We start from the raw sequence: 21,593 nt of genomic DNA on the forward strand, positions 1-21,593 counted from the left end.
TGCCTCTGATGTTTGTTAGCTTTGTGAAGCTGGGCAAGTCACTTAACCTCTTGGGGCCTCAGTTTCCCCATGTGTAAAATGACAGGGTTGGATTAGACAGACTCAAAGGTCTTTTCTAGCTCTAAATCTATGATCCAATGATGAGATAGCACAGCTGGATGGAAAAACTTGCTGTAGGATTGCAAGATAATTACAGGAATCAGCTGTTAAAATAATGGGGTTCAGGTTTAGGTGTCTCACTCAAACATTTAAAATATCATTCATCAATAGCCTTACCAGACCAAATCCACCAGCTAGGGACTGACAGATTTTAAAAAGGGGAATCTATGAAATAAAATGATAAGATTATTAGCCAGACAATATTTGACTGTACTGGCCCATGTTGTTCGCTAAAGCCTGGGACTCTCATGCTGATAGATCTTGTTATGACTTCTTAAAAAAAAAGTTTGAATTTGATTTTCATAATTTTAGAAAAAGAAGCCATGGATAAAATAACAGAGTCCAGAGAGAAATACTATCCTAATCTTTTAATATATTTGTTTATTTCACTTAGATCTTGGTTAGTAAAACATTCTTATGACCTTAACACACATATAAATTATTGGTCAGAAAATGGGTAGATGGAAGGTTTAAGCTAGTTAAGGAAGAAATGCTGTAGTTGTGTTTTAAAGAAGTCTTGCCTCCAGGAAAAATGGGGTCTGAAACTTCAGTAATCATGGATTACGAGAAGACATAAGCGGATCTAGGCATATTCTGTGGGGTTCAATTTTTTCACAAGAGGCAATTTTAAAAGTTATTTAAGTTTGGGGAGGTGGGGGTGGGGAAACAACTCTAAGAAAAGACTTAAAATACTATGGCTAGAATCCCATCCTTATATACTCTCCTATACCTAAGTGCTTAAGAATGCTTAACTTTATTAGTAGAGTCAGCTGATCCTGAATAAATAAAGTTTGGGAAATAACCTAGACCCTGTAACTCCTTTCTAGTGGGGGGAAAAAATGAAGCAAGCCTGCTGCCTTGAAAATCTTCCTACTAGCTTGGTACAATGTAAATCTGTCTAATCTTGTTCATTACTCCTAACGCCATCTATTCAAAACTGAAGCTTACTCATTTATAATAACTACACTGTAACCTATGACACTATTTGATATAAAGCTCATCTATAATGGTCCCCCAAATTGAGAAGGTTTAGTTCTTCAAATACCTAAAGGATGTCATCAGTTTATTTTACCTGTAAGATAAAATATGGCATAGGTCCCCAGCATATTAAAATTAAGCTCTAGGATATGTTTTTCCCCCATTTATCATACATGCTACTACAAATAAAAAGAATCTACATTTGCAGGCTTGAGGAGTTTGGGCTAAATTATATTAGGAAAAATCTATATAAATGCTACCTTCAGAGAACAAAGTAATATAGGACACCAGATTCACTTCTTCCCTCTGGGAAACACAAATCTCTAAGTCATGCTTGAGAAGAAATCTTAATGCCACAGATGAGCTGGGAACAGCAGCTAAGATGCTCTCAAGCATGATATCTGTAGTGAGACTAATGCCCATCTCTTCATAAAATGGGAGAAAAAACCAAAGAGGATTACAAGTCTGATAGAATAGCAAGTAATAAGGATAAAAGTAATTCAATTGGTGTTGTCCTAGAACTTTTCGTTCACACAACCGTCTGGGCTGTTAATTTTTTTTCCTCCTAAATGAGGACTTTAAACAAAAGTAAAGCCGTTTTGGATAATGGAATTTAAATTTTCCAACCCTTAGGTTTAATGCATACATTTAACCTTTACAAAGGAGTTGGTCACCTGTTTTCTTAGCAAACTTAGATGGCTGATTTTAGTCTTCCCTGGAGAAAATTCCAGCACTGTGTTATCCCTAGATAATAACCCTGGAGAGGATGGAGAAGTATAACATTGGATGGCAGGCAGAGAATCCACAGAAGATCTGGCATTGGGTCTCAGAAATCCTGTCTCCTAACCTTGTGCTTGGTCCTGAGTATTGTGCTCTGTTATTCTCCTCTGAAGAACGAGTAATGTCATGATCTAAAGCCCAGCATTTTCTACTTTATCCTTGTCGGTTTGCCAAAAGGTTTAATGTGGATGGAACACATTCTTCTACATCCTGTGGTCTCACCCATATTTTAAGGATTAAAACCCATAACGGAAGATCAGATAGAGGAGCAAGCAATACAGGAACTATTCTGAAGAAATGTTGACTTATATTTATCCAAGGGATGTAAAATTGAACACCTCCACACTAGGTTAGATTGCAGTCAGTGGTGTGTAGGGGCATGAAGTGGATGTTATTCATGAGTAAGTTTGAGTTGGAGCATTCTGTTAATTCAATCATGTTAGAAACATATGCATAGAGAATTTTTTTTTTCTTTAAAGCCCCCTGTAACAGGTTATGGTCACTCAGTATAAGTACAGATAGAGGTGTAAGAAACTTACATGCAAAGGATTCCATTTCCCAGCCTTCCAGGATGGCAGGAGGAAGAGAACAGACAAGTAAAAAAAAAAAGTCACAGAGGATGTTTCAGAGAAATCACTTGTCAAATACAGACAGATGACTAAGGATTAGAATCAGAGAAGACTTCAGGGAAATCAGCCTCATGAGTCTACTGTAAATAACAGAGATTCAATTTGTTTTTACTGAAATTCAGTTGGATGATAATGCTTTCCTAGTATCACTTTTGAGAAAAAAGAAGTATTCAAAATGGAGAAAGAACAGCATTCAACTAATGCTCTTCTCATAAAGAGAAAAATGTAAATATATTCTCTTCTCAATGACAGAGAAAAAGCACATAAACAACATGCTATCATTAAATCTAAAGCTGTAAATGGAGAACATTTACATGTGAACATCAGTGAAGCAATGCTAATGCTTTCCACCATAAAGGAACACTAAATAAAAGAGTAGGAAAATACAGCCTTAAATTGACTAAAGTTTACATTAAGGACTAAGGAACAACTGTTTTGATAAAATATAGAACAATAAAACAAGTTATTACAGGATTGGAAGAAAAAATAAATGCCATTTCCCCCAGAAAAACGTTGGACAAGGTTGATGTTGCCTTACCTTGCCCTTGGAAATAGCTTTGCAAGCTATCTTTATAATTAAGTAAGACCAGAAGCAATTCAGGACTTGAATTAGCAACAGTAGCAAGTTGAAAACCCACCAGGATGGGTATGGTCCAACAATTTCCCAGCTTTCAAACAATGTTGTATTTAATACCCTAGAGAAAGGAAGAAACAAATAGTTATCAAACACAGCCCAGGTAACTTTGATATCACTGGTGCTCTTGACACAATTTAGAGCATCCCACATCCAGCAGATTCCTCCAATCACTGAGTCCCTAGAGCACTGCCTCTCTACGTACGGCCCACAGATCCACAAGACTGGGGGTTCCTTCAAAATCTAGCTGCTTAAAAGTATCAGTGTTTGCAATGTAACACTATCTGAACTTTTGTTTTTGGCATGAATAAATTATATTATTGCTCACTAATATTTCATCAAGGGCAATATGGCACAGTTTACAGTGGGAGTTCAAGTGAGACGGCAGAACCTAGGTTCAAGTTCTGACACATCCTAGCTCTGTGACCAGGGGCAAGTCACTTGGTCTATTAGTGGCTAGGGCAATTCTCTCAGACTAGAAGTTGTGGACAAGCTGTTGATCTGGGTTGTTGAAAGGAGCTCACCAATGAAATCATATGAACAAAATCTCATTGATAAAATCATAGGCTCAGACCAAAATTATTTTTCATTAAACACAACATTATTGTTCTCATTATTTCTAATGACCACTTTCTGTGGTTTCAAGTAAAGGCAGTGAAGTGTTATGGAAGGAATATTTGGAGAATTGGATTCTAGTCCCAATTCTTGACAGTAACTGGCAACCTCCAGCTGTCTGGGCTTCTGTTTCTTCAATTATGAAATGATGGAGTTGGACTAGATAATCATGGTCCTAGATCTGAGCTAGGACCCTAGAGGACAATGAGCCAGCCTTCTCCTGTTACAGAGCAAGAAACATGAGACCCAGGAAGATTAAGTGATTTGTCTAATGCTGCATGGGTAGTGTCAGGGGCAGGATTTGAACCCAGGGCCTCTGATCTCAATATTAATGTTCTTTTCTAAGGTCCTTTCCAACTCTACGATTCTATAATTCTTAGTAGGTAGATTAGGTGGCATAAGGGTCTCTTGCCCTATTAAAAGTGGTCTATGTAAGGACAAAATTTGAGAACTGCATGAGAGATGGCTCAAATTGAACTGTCTTCATTTTGAAGATGGGGCAAAAGAGCGGAAAGAATGAAGAGGAGTAAGAGGAGCAGAAAGGTTTCCCCCCCCTTCCTCATTTTCCTCAGTTCCAGTAATTAGCTAAACCGTTAGAGGATGCCTGTTTGGGTTATTTGTTATAACACAAATTTATTTTTTGAACATTTTTTTCTGGAGGTGTAGACCACTATTCCCTGTGTCCTGCTGGGTTGTTTCTAAAGATGTGCACATACGCCAGTAAGTAACCCCACTACTGCCCAGATACCTGCCTTGCTGTCACATAGCAGAAATGGTCATGTCATCAATTACTCTTTCTCTGGGTAGTAACAGAGGCAAACCAGGCTTGTGTGATGAGCACAGCAGGGCATACTGAGAGCCCCAAGAATCTCCCTCCTCATTGAGCTCTGTCTCAGAGCCCTGTGCTTATTTTGAATTTCACAGGGGATTTGGATTTTTTTTTTCATTTAACAGAAAAGAAGGTTCTACAGAAACAGGAGTTCTGGCTGGACAGTACTGTTCATTTGTTCATTACAAAGGAGGTTTCATTAGATAACAATACGAGCACATGCCATGGGGATGATAGGGGTACTAGATATGCCAGTAAGTAACCCCACTACTGCCCAGATACCTGCCTTGCTGTCACATAGCAGAAATGGTCATGTCATCAATTACTCTTTCTCTGGGTAGTAACAGAGGCAAACCAGGCTTGTGTGATGAGCACAGCAGGGCATACTGAGAGCCCCAAGAATCTCCCTCCTCATTGAGCTCTGTCTCAGAGCCCTGTGCTTATTTTGAATTTCACAGGGGATTTGGATTTTTTTTTTCATTTAACAGAAAAGAAGGTTCTACAGAAACAGGAGTTCTGGCTGGACAGTACTGTTCATTTGTTCATTACAAAGGAGGTTTCATTAGATAACAATACGAGCACATGCCATGGGGATGATAGGGGTACTAGATATGCCTTGTTACACTAACACTTTCACACTAATATGGACTTAGAACATCTGCCAAGTCAGGGGTGAAAAGGGGCTCATACTAAGTTCTGAAATGCTGCATCAGAATTCAATAGCTATGTTATAGCAGGCTGTAGCACCTCTGCTATGCTGTTCAAAGGTAACAGGATTTCTTTGAAAACTGACTTGGCTGCCTCCTGATACACTTGGGAAAATATAAGGGCACCAAAGGATGTATCTCAGTGAGAAGCTAGGCATGAAAAATAATCACAAAATACTGGGAATTTAGATGAGAGAAATATTGCACTATTATATGGTCTCAGAAAAACCAATGAACTCTAGAAATGAGGGGAGAAAGAAACCAAAGCGGAGATCACTAAAGAGTATACCATTGTTTTGTCACTATAGTGGCCATTTATAATAGATGTCAAATGAACTTTTTTTGCTCCCTTTCTAGTGGGTTGAAAAGGCACTGATTAGTCTCTGGAAAAATTAATCAATAAACATGTATAAGTACCTACTATGTGCAATGCATGTACCATGTGCAATATTGTTTAAAAGTACTTCAGTCCTTTTCATGCAATTGTCAACCAAATAAGATATACAAGAATAAGAAATAAGTAATAATTGAACTAGAGAGATTACCTTATCTGAAAATTTGTGTTCAAAACACATTTAAAATAAATGAAAATCAACAGGCATTTATTTCTTGGGCACCTACTGAGTGTGTGTGTCAGACACAATGCTAGGCACTGGGAATAAAGTGCAAAAAATGAAAACTCCTTAATTTCAAGGAACTTACATTTAAATGATGCAGATGACAAGGATGTATATCACTACATATAAAATATACACACACACAAAATACAAACCAATATAAAGCAGTTAAATACCAAGTGGTTTGAAGGGGAAGGCATTAACAGTTGGGAGTCAGGAAAGGCTTCAAATAGAAGCCTTCTTGAAGGAAGAGAGGCATAGGCAAAAGCAAAGACAAAGGCAAGAAGGTAGTGAATTCCAGGCATGTGGGACAGTCAAGTCAACAAGCATTTCTTTTTTATTTTTTTTAACAATCATTTCTTAAGCTCCTACTAAGTTCCAGGAACTATTCTTAGCAATAGAGATACAAAGTAATTTTTTTAAAAAACCCTTGTTCTTCAGGGCCTCAAAGTCTAATGGGGAAGACAATATACAAAACAACTACGTACAAACAATATTTAAACAGGATAAATTGAAGGTGCCCTAAAAGGGATGGCACTAGGTTTCAGGGAGCTCAGGAAAGGCTTCTCGTTGAAGCTGAGACTTTAGCCAAGGAAGCTAGAAGGCATTGATTAGGATGGGGAGGATTCCAGGCATGGGAGACTGCCAGTGAAAATGCCCAGAACTGAGAGATGGAATGTCTTTTGTGAGAAAGCAGGGAGGTCAGTGTTTCTGGATGTCAGAGTACATGCAAGGGAGTAAAGTGTAAGAAGGCTAAGTAGGTACAAATGGGCCAGGTACAAGTGGGCTTTAAAAGCCACAAAAAAGCCACAAACAAGATTTCATGTTTGGTCCTACAGGTAATAGGGAGATACAGGACTCTGTCCTGGGCCATCTTCTATACTATTTCATCTGCTCTTACTCGAATCCATGGATTCAATGATCTTCATGCAGATGATTATCATATCTACTTATCTAGTGCTACTCTTTCTGCTGATCTCTAGTCTCACATCTCCAATTGGACACCTTGAACTAGATGTCCTATAGACATCTTAAACTTAGCATGTCTAAAACTGAACTCACTGTCTTTCCCCCTGAATCCTGCTCTCTTCCTAAATTCCCTATCACTATTGAGGATACCATTATCCTCCCAGTCCCGTAGGCTCATATTGTCATCTTCACCTTGCTACTCTCCCTCACTCCTCAAACCCAATCTGTTGTCAAGGATCTCTGATTCTATCTTCGTAACATTTTTCATAATATATCCCCTTCTCTCCTCTGTCACTGCCACCAGCCTGGTGAAGGCCCCTATCATGTCACACCTGGGCTATTACAGTAGCCTGCTGGTTGATCTTCTCACCACAAGTCTTTCCCTATCCCAGCCCATCTTCCACCCAGCTGCCAAAGTAATCTTCCTAAAGTAGAGGTCTGACCATGTCACACCACAAGTCTTTCCCTATCCCAGCCCATCTTCCACCCAGCTGCCAAAGTAATCTTCCTAAAGTAGAGGTCTGACCATGTCACCTCTCTACTCAAACTCCAGTGCCTCCCTATTGCTTCCAAGAACAAATGTAAAATTCCTATTTGATGTTCAAAGCTCTTTCACATCCTATGCCCCCTTCCACCACCTTTCCATTCTTTTTATATCTAACACTACCCTCTTACCCCATCTACTCGGAGATCCAGTGACACTGGTCCTTCTTGCCATTTCTCATACAAGACACTCCATCTCCTGACTGTCAGCATGTTCCCTTGGCTGACCCCCATGCCTGGAATGCTCTCCTCCTGGCTTTCTTCAAGTCTCAGCTAAAATAACACTTTCTGCAAAAAGTCTTTCTTGATTCTCCCTTAAATCTAGTACCTTCCCTCCATTGGTTATCTCTAATTTATTCTGTATCTTGTTTGCTTGTTGTCTACCTATTAGACTCTGAGTTCCTCGAGAGCCAGGGCTGTTTTCTGATTTTCTTTGTATCCCCAGGGTTTTAGCACAGGGCTTGGCGTACAGCAGACACTTAATCAATGTTTATTGACTAAATGACCCTTAGAGTTTATTGAATTGGGGGGAGAAGGATGTGACATGCTTAGAAAGCTCAATTAACAGCTCAGTGAGGGATGGATGGGAATGAGGAGATACTTGAGGTGGGGAGACCAACCAGTAGGCAATTGTAATACTCTTGGTATAAGGTGATAAAAGATTTACATCAGGCTCATAGCAATATCAGAGGAGGGAAGGAAGGGGTCATATTTGAGAGATAATATGAAGATAGAAGGAGCAGCTACGTAGCTCAGTGGATAGAGTGCTGGGCCTGGAGTCAGAAAGACTCCTCTTCCTAAGTTCAAATATGGCCTTAGACACTTACTAGCTGTATGACCTCGGGCAAGTCTACTTAATCCTGTTTGCCTGAGTTTCCTCATCTGTCAAATGAGCTGGAGAAGGAAATGGCAAACCACTCCAGTATCTTTGCCAAGAAAACCCCAAAATGGGGTCACAAAGAGTTGGACACAACTGAACAACAGTGGGGAGTTGGGGTGGGGGAGACTGTGGTGTCAAGGATGATGCCTAGGTTGTAATTCTACATGACTAGGAGAAAGGTTGGGGGTAGGGGGAAATTGAGAGGAATGAAGAGTTCAGTTTTAGACAGATTGAATTTAAGGCATCTATGGGATATCTAGTTCGAAATTTTGAGTAGGCCATTGGAGATGATAGACTAGGGCTGGACAAATAGATCTGAGAATCATTTGCATAGAGATAATTGATCCATGGGACAATTAGTACAAGGGCATGGAGAATGACAGATATCACAGCATAAACACTGGCCAAATGATAACATCCTGATAGAAGAGATGGAGAGGTATGTGGAATTAGAGAGCACCACCATATAGTATAGTATCATTTTTTCTTTTAATTAGCAGCACCTAACCACAAGATGGGAGATTTGGCACACTTAAAATAGAATAATTCATTCTATCTGCCTTCTGCACTACACTGTTGGTATGGGTCTCACAGCCCGACCCAGTGCTGCAGAGTAATTCTGATTGGACCTTGTCTTCTGAGACTAAGGCACTGGATTTGACAGGTCTTATGCACCCCATTATAAGAATTCTTTCATCAAATGAATGAGCTAGCCATTTTCCCCCTCTAAGTTTCATCCAATATGCATGGCTGTAATTAAAAGTAGTAGGAGCTATAAACATACATCGAAAAGAAGAAAAGATTTAATTATTATTCATTTTAGAGTATAAAGAATCCCTGGCAATCATTAGTCACTGAATTCTAATAACTCAACCTAGGAGAGTAATTTTAATAGGCTGTTACAAAATGTAAAAGACTCTACTTGGACTACATCTTATAACTCTCCTATGGTTCCTTCTTACTTTTTAATGATCCCTTATGCTAAATTGGATTATCTCATAAATATTATACAAGGTAAGGTGGAAAATGGATATATTCAGGAAGGAGAGCAAGGTTTATAACCTGTTTTATAAGCAACAGAATAGAAAAGATAGATGAGCCTTACTTTAATAAGCCCCTTATAGACTTGAGGAGTTATGGAGTTTGGGATTCCCCCCTGTGAATTACAGTATTCTACTCTCTATCTACAATCTGTGGTCTATTTCAAACCTCAAAATAAAAGGATTTCTGTAGTCACCACATTCAGCAAAGCTCTAACTACTTACTTACTTGGCAGTTTTCCAACTAAAATTTTTAATGAACATTAGACATCACACTGGTCTTTTTGGATCATACTTCTCATAGTAAGTTCTTATATATCTTACGTATTCACCAAACTTAATAGCTGGTGTCATAGCATAATGATGTCTGAAACATTAAGGATGACAGAGAGAACAAGAAATGTGTGGGTTTTTAAAAAATTCCTGAAGCAATCTCATTATACAAATGAGTCATGTGGTTAGACACTGAAGATAAGGAAGGGATCGATCACCAAAAAAGAACCTGTCAAAGCTTAGTTTTTTCGATTTATCTGTATAAAACCATGCTAATGGCTACTAGATCACCAGGCATGAAAAAAAGAAAAGTAATATTCTTTTTCCAGGTGCCACATAAAATTAATGTCTTCACCTTGAGAAGATCTGCCTAATGGCAGTAAGCTTTCTTTGGAGGGGGAAGGGAGAGGGTGTCAATGTCACTCAGGGTCATAAATAGGATCATAAACTTCTGCTTGAGATGAGTTAAAAAAAAATTAAGGGTCTTCCATGAGGAATATGAGTCAACATGGGTGGAGATTTACCTTAAAACTAGGGTACTCTCTAAAAGCCAACTCAGAACTCTGGCTCAATATGAGAGCCTTAGCACACACATGTTATGTGCACACTGCCATACCAGCAAAATGCAGGCTCTCCTTAAAGATAATCAAAAACCTACCAACATGCCTTTCTTAGCCCAAAGGAGGCTTTACATATAAATGCATTTCAAATCTACTTCACAAAACAGCAGCTGTAATTGAAATGTTGACATTCCAAACCCACACTTAAGAGAGAAAAAGTGAGGGAATAGGTTACCTAAGCAAAGTACTGAGTTTCTAGGGTTTCCTGTGACAGTGAATAGCCTGGGCCTGAAGTAATATCTGCAGGGCAGTTTCCACCTGTTTTATACTATTCAGGCTTTATTTTCCCCCAGATTTGTCCTTTTCTAAAATATTTGTTTCAAAGATACACACAGCTCAGAATTCTTCTGACTTTTGGGGTTTGTCAGCACATTTGTCAGCTTTTAGTCTGACAGTTTAAAGCAAGGTTTCTTAAATTGTGATCCATGAACTTTAGGAAAAAAATTTTATGATTATATTTCAATATAGTTAATTTCTTTTGTAATCTGTGTTTTATTTAAGGTATTAAAAAGCATTATTCTGAGAAAGGGTCCATAGAATTTGGGCTTCAAAAAAGGTCCATGAAAATTGGTTAAGAACATGGTTTACAGGGGCAGCTAGGTGGCTCAGTGGATAGATCACTGGCCCTGAAGTCAGGAGGACCTGAGTTCAAATCCGGCCTCAGACACATAACACTTACTAGCTGTGTGACCCTGGGCAATTCACTTAACCCCACCTGCCTAAAAAAAAAGGCAAAAAAAAAAAGGAACATGGTTTACAGAACATCATACCTGAAAACAGCAATATTGCAGTGATGATCAAATATGAAAGACTTAGCTACTCTGATCAAGACAGTCATTGAAGACAATTTCACAGAATTCATGATGAAAAATGCCATCTACTTCCAGGGAGAGAACCAAAACTCTGAGTGCAGATTGAAGCACACTTGCGTCCCAATTTATTTTTTCTTGCCCCCCCCTTTTTTACAACATGGCTAATATGGAAATATATTTTACATGTCTTCACATTTATAATTGATACCATATTGTTTGCCTTCTCAATGGGAGGAGGTGAAGCCAGAGGGAGAGAGAGAATTTGGACACCAAAATTTAAAGAATGTTCAAACTATATAAATAATTTCAAAAAGGAACGCCTGTATAGGGTACAAAATGGTTTGCATGCCCATGTCTGGTTATCATATATAACTTAGCTTTAATCTCATTCATGAAAAAAGATTGTAACAGTAACAGATGAGAAATTTCCTAATTGACAGTAAGAAAGGTTAAATGAATTGCCTTGGGTCACACAGCTAGTAAGGATCTAAGGCAGTACTTGAACAAATCTTCCTGATTATAAGCCCAACACTGTGCGCCACCTAGCTGTCTGTATCGAGGTGTCCTTGCTAGTGATGCCCCATGTTTCCTGCTCAAACTGCTTCCCTAGGTTGCTGACATCTTGCCTTACCCTTGCTTTGATCAAATATCTTGCTCTTTGGGATTTATGTGTTCCTGGTCCCTTCCTACCTGCTTGGTTCTGGCCCCACTGCCTTAATCTGACTTATGATACTTATATGTGTCCTGACTGCTGATCAGTCCTGGCTCCATTATGAATTCTGGGCCCTGGTTCTTCTTCCTGGGTCCTGCCCTGTTTCTGTAAGTCCCAGCTTCCTCTCTCTCTGTCTCTCTCTCCATACTCTTCTGTACCCCAGACCATGGTGCAGACACAGAAAATGAAAAGCTGACTACCCACGTGACAGAACAGATACAGAAGAAGGATTCTATTTTGTACTATGTCTCCTGGGTAAATGAAAGACCTTAGCTATTCACCTGCCTCTTGTGAGTATGCTGAATTTTTGGCTTCTTGCTTCTGGAGTAGGTTGATGCCATTTATATTTTCCCAACAGATGCTTAAATGGAAACTTCTGTATGAGAAAGGTTCTCATTAGGCACAGACTCAGGCCAAAGGAGTTTGTTGTGATGGTGGCTAAATGGCCATTCTATTGATTACAGCTGACAGGAGTGATGTAATCTGCACATTTGATAGGTAAATGAGGCTCTGCCTCTGCTCCTGGAGATGGAACTAAGGGCATGCTACCATCTTTATGCCTATACACCATTATTTATGTTTTAAAATGAAAGACAGAATGCAATGAGAAAGGAAGGGAAAAAAGCATCAGGAAAACACATCACTTACTAGCCTGCAGATGCCTCACAAACTACAAGGGTTTGAGTATTCATGAGACCTAAAAATCTCTGTCTCTTTCTGTGAACCACATGTCTCTCTGTCAATTCCAAAGTAAATTTAGAAAACTGGGACCTTTAGAGACCTTCCCCCACCCAAGTCTACCCCTTTCCTTTGGGCAGGAATACTCATATAATCCTAGAAAGATGACTGTCCACTTCATAAAAATCACTAGACAAGACTATGATGCTGTCCTGCCTTGGGGAGAATCTTCTCACTGCTGAGTATAACTCTGCCAGCATGTTTCTTCCTTTGCTCAAAGGAGCATGAAGAGAGGTAGTGTTGATTTATGATTCTTGTATGAGTCCGGATGTCAGTAATTCAAGAATTCTAACTCTAGCACCATCTTTACCAGACTGTCTCTGCCTGCCTTTGGGGAAAGCCATCCAGCCTCTCAGTTTGTCACCTGTCTCGGCTGCAAAGAGGAGATAATGATGCATCCCTAGCTGAGAGGTGGTTTGCAGATAATGAAGGCTATGTGAATGCCAGTGCTACAGAACAGCCCAAAAGGAAAGGTTCACAGCTATACACAGGATGGTCTAGTTGGAACGGTCTATTCTTTTTTTGATTTTTTTTATATAAGATTTCATTAATTTTTTTACATTATCAGTTTTTCCCAATACCCTGCTTCCTTCTCCTCTTAAATAATCATCTCATATAATATAATATTTTTAGACAAAAAAATAAAAACTAGCACAACTGATGAATATGTTGAAAAAGTCTGAAATCATGTATTGTGCAACACCTCTCATTTCCATGAAGGGGTGGGATGGGGTATCTCTCTTTATTCATGGCATGCTTGAGCTTTACTGCATTCACTTTTGATATTTTTGTGTGTGGCTGTTCTTTCCATTTACTTTGTTTTAGTCATTATGTATACTCTTTTCTGGGCTCTGCTTAACTTTATCCTGCCTCAATTCCTATAGATCTTTCCATGCTTCTCTGTATTTATCACATCATTACTTCTTACAGCATAGTAATCTTACAGCATTACAATCATGGACCACAATTTATTTAGCCATTCTTCATCAATGAACATCTACTTTGGTTCCAATTCTTTGCTATAAAGATTTTGGTGAATATGGGGACTTTCTTCCTGTCAATGGCTTCCTTTGGGTATAAACCCAGTAATGAAGTCTCTGGGTCAAAGGGTGGGAACATTTTAGTTACTTTATTTGCATAATTCCAAATTACTTTCTAAGATGGTTATGTCATTTTCACAGCTCCTCCAACAATAAATTAGTGTGCTTATCATCCTACAATCCATCCAACATTTACAATTTCCATTTTTTGTCATCTTTGCCAATTTGCAGGGTATGAGGTGGAATTTCAGGGTTGTTTTGATTTGTATTTCTCTTATTAGTGATTTGGAGCATTTTTTCATGTGGTTATGAATACTTTGCAATTCTTCTGAAAAATGTTCACACCTTTTGACCATTAATTTACTGGGGAATGGATACTTCTCTGATTCTTTTTTTGCTTTTGTTTTGTTTTTAAGCAACTGGGGTTAAGTGACTTGCCCAGGGTCACACAGCTAGTAAGTATTAAGTGTTTGGTCTGAGGTCACATTTGAACTCAGGTCCTCCTGACTTCAGGGCCAGTGCTCATCCACTGTGCCACCTAGCTGCCCCCAAAAGGACTACTTCTCTGATTTTTAAGGACAGCAGAAACCTTTTGAGGATTTTGGGTTTGAGGAACAGGTTGGGTCCTGTGTCATGTACTAGCTTATTATTATTTCAAGCTTCTATCATCTGTAGTTCTGTTTGAAGGAATGCAATTTGACTTACAGAATTTCCAAATATATCATCAGCTATGTCATGATGAGATTGGACTGTACTAATCCTCAACAACTATACCAGCAATGCTTCCATTTCTGTTTTGATTCAAATATGCACAGAACACAAATTTCAATTTTACTTCAGAAAAAATTCATCAGAGATTTTACTTGTTAAAAGAATAAACAATTTGCTATGAAATTGACTTTTAATCATGGCAAAATGGACCATACTTACCTTTACCACCATTTACGTTTTTCAAAAGATCATCAACATCAGATAGCTATTACAACTTACTGAACAATCTTTCCCTCTTTCTACCCTTGTCTTTGCAAGTCTTTTTTTTTTTTTTACAACAGTATTTAGTGCAGGGGTTATACGGCACTTTTTTTGTGCCATAGGCCCCTTTGGCAGTCTGATGAAACTTATGGACCCCCTTCTTAGGATAATGTTTTTAAATTTACAAAATACATTCATAGGATTACAAAGGAAAACCAATTTATTGAAATGGAGTTATCAAAATATGTAAAAGAGATGTACATGGACCCCCAGTGAAGAACTCCTGATTCAGTGTCTTCCTACACATTTACCAAACTTCCTTATCCCCTATTGTTTGTTGCAGAAATATACAAATCATTGTAACAGAGATTTTAACCTAGAAGGTATGTTATAAGTAGTCCTTATATATACTTATATAAGTACCTTATATGTAGTCCAATCCCCTCATTTTGTAAATGAGGAAACTGAGAGTGAGAGATGTTAAGTGATTTAATCCAACTTCACGGTGGCAAGGATAGGGTTCAAATGCACTGACTCCAAATCCAGGACTCTTTCCCATACTTGTAAAAACATTTTTCTTTTGTATAATTGTCGATATTTGCATATATATACACATATATGTCTACATATACGTATGTGTTGCATACATACTGATTTCCTGCTTTCTTCCCACTGTTTTTACATCTTTCTATATTTCTTTAGGGGCAGCTAGGTGGCACAGTGGATAGAGCACTGGACCTGGAAGCAGGACGACTCATCTTCTTAAGTCGAAATCCAGCCTCAGACACTTACTGGCTGTGTGACCCTAGGCCAGTCACTTAAACCCAGTTTGCTTAAGTTTCCCCATCTGTAAAATGAACTTCAGAAGGAAATGGCAAACCTTTCCAGTATCTTTGCCAAGAAAACTCTGAATGGGGTCAGGGAGAGTCAGACATGATTGAAAATGACTGAACAACAATATTTCTTTAAATTATTCATATTTGGCACTCTTAATTGCATTACATGAATGTTTAAGCTAACTGGTTATTTGAAGTCATAACCCATATCCCCTCTGCAACCTTTAACACTGTTGATCACTCTGTCCACTTTTGGATATTATCTCCTCCCTTAGTTTCAGAGACACAACAGTCTCCTGGTTCTCCTGTTACCTCTCTAGCCAATCTTTGTTTATTCTCATTCTCTTCTTAGCCCTAATGACAGCCCAAGGCTGTCCTCGGCCCTCTTCTTTTCTCTTTAGGTTCTCTCTCTGGGCATTGTCATTCACTCCCAAGGACTCAACTACCACATCTGTGCTGGTTACTCCCATACTTACATCTTCCTCTGAACTGCAGACTCATGTCTCCAGCTGCCTACAGGACATCTACAGCTGGATGTTCCCCCAGCCCCTCAAACTTAGCATGTCTCAGGCTAAATTCATTCACTATCTTCCCCCTTAAATCTACACCTTCTCCTAACATTATTATTTTTGCCAGTGGCACCACTGTTCACCTGGCCTTCCATGTTTCTAACCTTGTAGTTATCTTTGATTCTTTCTTTCTCAACTAATTAATTAGCAGCTGAAACTCTGGAAATATTGCTGCCCTCTACCCTGCCTACCAAGATCTTTGTAATGTCTCTGAATCCATCCCCTCCTTCTCTAATCTCCCAGAAACTACTCTAGTATAGGCTCTCATTTTGATTTACCTAAACTGATAGAGCCAAACTTAATTAGCAACAGAGCCACTGATCTGTACATAAAGATCCAGGGAGGTCACATATTGACTTAGTTTTAAAATGTAATATTATCTATACTTTATTGTACTTTTTATTAAATATTTCTCAATTACATTCTAGTCTGGTCTGGGTCTCACTCAGGAGTGTTGTGGGCTGTATGTGACTGTTCCTACACCTAGACTCTTTATAAAATTTCCTATTTCTACTTTCTCTTTTCTACAGCCCACCCTTTATACTATCACCAGAATCTTCTCTCTGGTATACAGGTCTCATCATGTCCATTCTCCAACCCGCCCTCCCCCCCAAAGGCAATCAGGATTAAGTGACTTGCCCAGGGTCACACAGCTACTCAAGTGTTTGAGTGTCTGAGGCCAGATTTGAACTCAGGTCCTCCTGACTCCAGGGCCAATGCTCTATCCACTATACCATCTATTCTTCCCCAGCTCCCTTCCTGAAAGCTCAACTCAAAATTATTCACCTACTATTCAAGGTCCTATAGAAACTCACACTGTCCTACATTTCCAGCCTCATTTCAACTTAACTCCCCTCCAACCATACACTCAGGCTAAACTCAGGCTCCCAAACATGCACTGCACCACGGGCCTTTGTGTGCTTTTGTTTAGGCTATATCCTATATTTTGAATGTCTTTCCCCTCCCCAGCTTTACCTGCCAAATTCTGACCTATTCTTTGCAGTGGGAACACTAGCTCCTTCAGGAAACCTTCTCAGATCCCTTCAATTGGCAATAACCTTGCCCTCCAATTACACACATCACTTTGTTTTGTAAATATTGAATATAGTTATCAAGTGATATGGTATATTACAGCTCTCTTGCACCTACTGGATCTAAGACATGGTGCTAGGTACTGGGTACAAAGGCAAGCTAGGGATAGGAAACACAACATGTTAGTGGGTAATTAAACCTAGGGAAATGAAAGAAGGTAGAAAGCACTAAGAATTAAGAACTGGGGGAAGGATTAGAGAAGGCTTTCCTGAGAAGTTGGCACCTGAATAGACCTTTGAAGAAGAACAAGGAGAGATGAGGTGCCGACTTTAGGGAACAGCTAGTGGTCTCCCTGGATTTGATGTTAAGTGAGTGGAGTAATATGAACTAAGTCAGAAAATGTAGCTTGAAGCCATAATGTGCAGGGCTTTGAATGCCAGGCTGAGGAAAGTATATTTTTCCTGAGGCAATAAATAGGAAGTCATTGACATTTTTTGAGCAGGGAGGGTGACATAGTCTTGTGCCTTAGGACGATCATTTTAGCAGCTCTGTGAAGGAGAGATCAGAGAAAAAAGAGCCCTGGATTTCCAATTGGTAGATTCATTAATCTTTTAATCAAGTAATTAATACAGATTTATTAATCATCTACTATGTGCCAGGCACTATGCTAAGGATATAAAAGTGCTGAAGATACAAAAAGAGGCAAAAGACAGTCCCTGCATTCAAGGAGTTTACCATCTAATGGAGACAACATACAAACAATGATATACAAAACAAGCTATGTCCAAAATAAATGGGAAATACTTAACAGAGGGAAGGCACTGGGATTAAAAAGGGTTGGGGAAGACTTCCAGTAAATGAAGGGATTTTACTTGGGACTTAGAAGAAACCAGAGAGGTCAACAGGCAGTCACAAGAAGGGGAAGCATTCCAGGTATTGGGGACAGTGAGAGAAAATGCCCAAAGTCAAGAGAGAGAGTATTTTTGTTGTGGAACAGGTATAACTGACAAAACCTGTTTGGATTGTAGGGATGAGGGAGATGGGAAAAAAAATCAATGATAACTCCAAGTTTTTGAAATTGGATCATTGAGAATATGCTGGCACCCTCAAAAGAAATAGGTTAGTTTGGAAGAGGGGCAGGTTGACGGGAGCCAATCTATGTTGGCAGAGTTTCTCAAACAAAGTTCTTACACTGATGAAATCACAGGTCAAAAATAAAATGTTTCCCACACTCTATAGAAATAATGTGCATTATTATTTCAGCTCAAAATGTTTCAGAATGGGAAATTTCAAGCTGGATAAAATATAAAATTTGGGCTAGGTATTCTTTGAGGCTGTACAAACCCAGGTTCACTATAGCTGCCACCCACCTACATCCATTCCTAGGCCTTTGGTCAAATTTTAGGAGTTGATATCTGCCTGCATTCTTCCTTACGTAATTGAGGATCACACCCTGCAGTCTAGAAGAGACAACAATCATGCCTTAAGGAGATGACAGTTTAATCCCACATTTTCTTTCTCATAACTCCTGGTCAGACAAGCAATGCTGACAGGTTTTTGGCAACAAGAGTTTGCTGCCTTCTAAATCACTCAGCTCTTGTTTTGACCTAAATAATACATGAATTGCATCCTTCATTCAATCACACAACTGGGCATGTGTGTGAACCTGGGTTGGGAGCACATTAAAGAATAGCTGATCCCATTTTGTTCACAGCAGCCTATGTCAGATACAGTGGATATTCTTAAAGTTTCCTCTCCAAAAGTATATCTAGTCATCCTTCTTTACACTAAACAAAAGAAACTACCTTTTAAAATAAGAAATGTGTCTCCTCTTAAAAAAAAAGAATAGAAACTGTCCTCCTTCAGAAACAACTGCAATTTTACTGCCTGGCAACTATCAAACCCAGGAAGGCAGAAATGGGCTAGAAAATTGTGAAGAGAGGGAAAAGGGGAATAAGCATCACCTTAATGCCAGGATAAAGAATCCGATTGCTAGATAAACCATTTTTTGTTGTTGTTCATTTTTCAACTCTTTGTGACCCCATTTGTAATTTTTTCTTGGCAAAGATATTGGAGTGGTTTGCCATTTCCTTCTCCAGCTCATTTTCCAGATGAAGAAACTGAAGCAAATAGGGTTAAGTGACTTGCCCAGGGTCACAGTAAGTATCTGTGGCTGGATTTGAATTCAGGTCTTCCTGACTCCTGACCCCACATTCTATTTATCTACTGTATCACCTAACTGCCCTGGACAAACCATAGGAAGTCTGTTTTCCATCTTCCGTGATCAGAAAAACTGAAAGTGCTCTTATTTTCAACTATAAGCTACAGAAATTAGTACAACTGAGTAGCATCTCTGTGAAATGTGAATAGTCCGTATGAGGTGGTACTCTATTATCCAACAATACTATTTGTACTTTTGTTAACAGGTAGATTGCATAGTGGATAAAGCACTGGGACTAGAGTCAGGAAGATCCCAGTTTGAATCTGGCCTCAGACTGTGTGACTCTGGGCAAGTCACCTGAATGCTATCTGCCTTAGTTTCCTCATCTGTAAAATGGGGATAATACCTCCCTGCTTAATGAACCCTAATAGATATTTAAGCCTTCAGAATAAACAAAAAATTCCTGTTTTATCATTTATAGCACTTCACAAACTGGCTCCAACCTACTTTACTACCTTATTCTTTACTACCATTATTCTCTTCATGTCTCCTACTGACCTAACAAAGAAGCCTTCTTGTTATTCTTTACTCTTGGCATTCTATCTACCTATCTATCTACGCCTTTGCACTGGCTGTTCCTTCTGCCTGGAATGCACCCCTCTCCCCTCATTTCTACCTCTCAGAATCCCTAATTCCTTTCGAAGTTCAGCTCAAATACCATCTATTACATGAATCTTTCCAGATTTCCCTTGGCTCTTCTGGTGTTTCTCCATATTAGCTTGTATTTATTTTTTAAATCCTTTCATGTGTACATGATTCCTTAGAACGTAGGCTCCTTGAGATGAGACTGTTTTATTTTTGTCTTTGTATTCAACACCTGGCATATATAACAGCTGCTTAATAAATGTCTATTGTTTTATTGATTCTAAATTATCTATCCCAAGAATTATTTATTTGTCTCTTTTTGTTACAGAATCACCCTTGCTTTGAAAGAGTGAACATTTGGGGGAGGCAGGATAGGAGGTTTGAGGGGATAAAGGCTAGTGGATAATGATTCCCCATCTTTACTGTCTAGCCACACCCATATAACATCTATTGCATGTTCATATACTCATGAAACATGCATAACATCTATTTTTACTATGTAGAATGCAGTTGTGGGCCACATGTTAACTTAGAAAACCACAAAGTAATGTCATCTATTTTTTATTGTATTTTTATTTATTTTGTTAAATATTTACCAATTACATTTTAATTTGGTTCCCAGCCACACACAAACTGGACCCCTCTATATTGTAAAACAGAGGAAACAAAGTTGCAGTGAGTTTTGAAACAGTTAGAAAGGTAGCTTTGGGATACTGAAAGTTGTTAAGACAACTGTAGTTGAAAACAGCAGTGAATTTGCCTAATCATTATTTCCAGAAAGCTATGTCAAGACACCAAATACCTAAGTACATATTATATGCCCAACATTTCTAGGCACTATGGGGGGAGAGGGTGACAAAAGAAAGAGATTGTGAGGGATTTACAATCAGTTTGGGAGGCAGCAAAAGAATGGGACAGACTGTGGTTACTATGAGAAGTTAGTTAAGGCCTTAATCTGCTTGGAGAGCCCTTGCAGATTTTAGTGGAGCTGGATGGATTTCTAAGAAGCTGCCCTTGAGGACCCTCCAAGCTCCAAATTGGCATCTCACATAGATGCTGCTCTTTTCATATTCATGGATTCCCGTTCTAGATTGGGAGGCAATCTGTTATTGATTTTTTCCCCGGAGTGGGCAATCCAGCTGTTTCCCTCCTTCAGCTTAGGCTGCCTCAAAGGTCTATGTTATCAGGGGTGAGGGAGGGTGGGAAAGGCTGAAGATCAAAGTCAGCAATTAAATGTCAGAGAACTAGGCCACATGGATTCCTAGCAGAGAAAACCCCATAGAATAAATTAAAGGCTCCCGGACAGGAACAGGTATTAAAGAGAGGCCAGGAGAGGCGGGGAAAGGGGCTTTGGGGCTGTTCGGTTCATAGGTCCTCATTCTGGAACACTTGTCTTCCCAGGTGAACCAAGAAAACAGCAACCTTGTCTCATCCAGAAGAAATGAAACACACTTATGCAAACATGGCACCATTTGTCAACGAAACAGCTACTTGTTGGCTGACGCCTGCAGCTGTTAGTGTTACAGCCCCAGAGTGATCTGAATGACACTAGTCAAGGTACTGGGAAACCTGTCTGGCATTATTTCTCTTGTGTTACTGCATGTTTCATGACTATATGAAAAATTAAAAGTGGTCTGTGGTACAGTAGAGAGTTGTAATTTATGGTCAAAATTGCCATCTCCCCTTCTGCTGATCTGCCAACTTTTACGTCAGCAGGTTCTCAGACCTGTTTTGTTTCCTGGAAAACAGTTCTTTGTCTATACTTGAAAAGTTCCCACTTTCTCTCTTCTGCCTTTTTCCAAC

At 39.1% G+C, this 21,593-nt stretch overlaps 1 protein-coding gene across 3 annotated transcripts in view; it reads right to left on the bottom strand.

Moving 5' to 3' along the window:
- The window catches only part of CERS6 (ceramide synthase 6), a 291,461-nt gene that overhangs the window by 6,473 nt on the left and 263,395 nt on the right, over positions 1-21,593 (bottom strand). For 2 of the 3 annotated variants that reach the window (XM_020990906.2, XM_020990908.2), the window contains exons 9-10: positions 3,085-3,241; positions 2,457-2,480 (exon numbers count right to left, since the gene is read on the bottom strand). In XM_020990906.2, the coding sequence (XP_020846565.1) occupies positions 2,457-2,480; positions 3,085-3,241 (181 nt within the window). The remainder of the gene's footprint in view (positions 1-2,456; positions 2,481-3,084; positions 3,242-21,593) is intronic. The other variant, XM_020990907.2, reaches the window with a different exon arrangement.

The sequence above is a fragment of the Phascolarctos cinereus genome, unplaced genomic scaffold (assembly GCF_003287225.1).
Source record: "Phascolarctos cinereus isolate Bilbo 61053 unplaced genomic scaffold, phaCin_HiC Scaffold_726;HRSCAF=1367, whole genome shotgun sequence".
NCBI lineage: Eukaryota > Metazoa > Chordata > Mammalia > Diprotodontia > Phascolarctidae > Phascolarctos > Phascolarctos cinereus.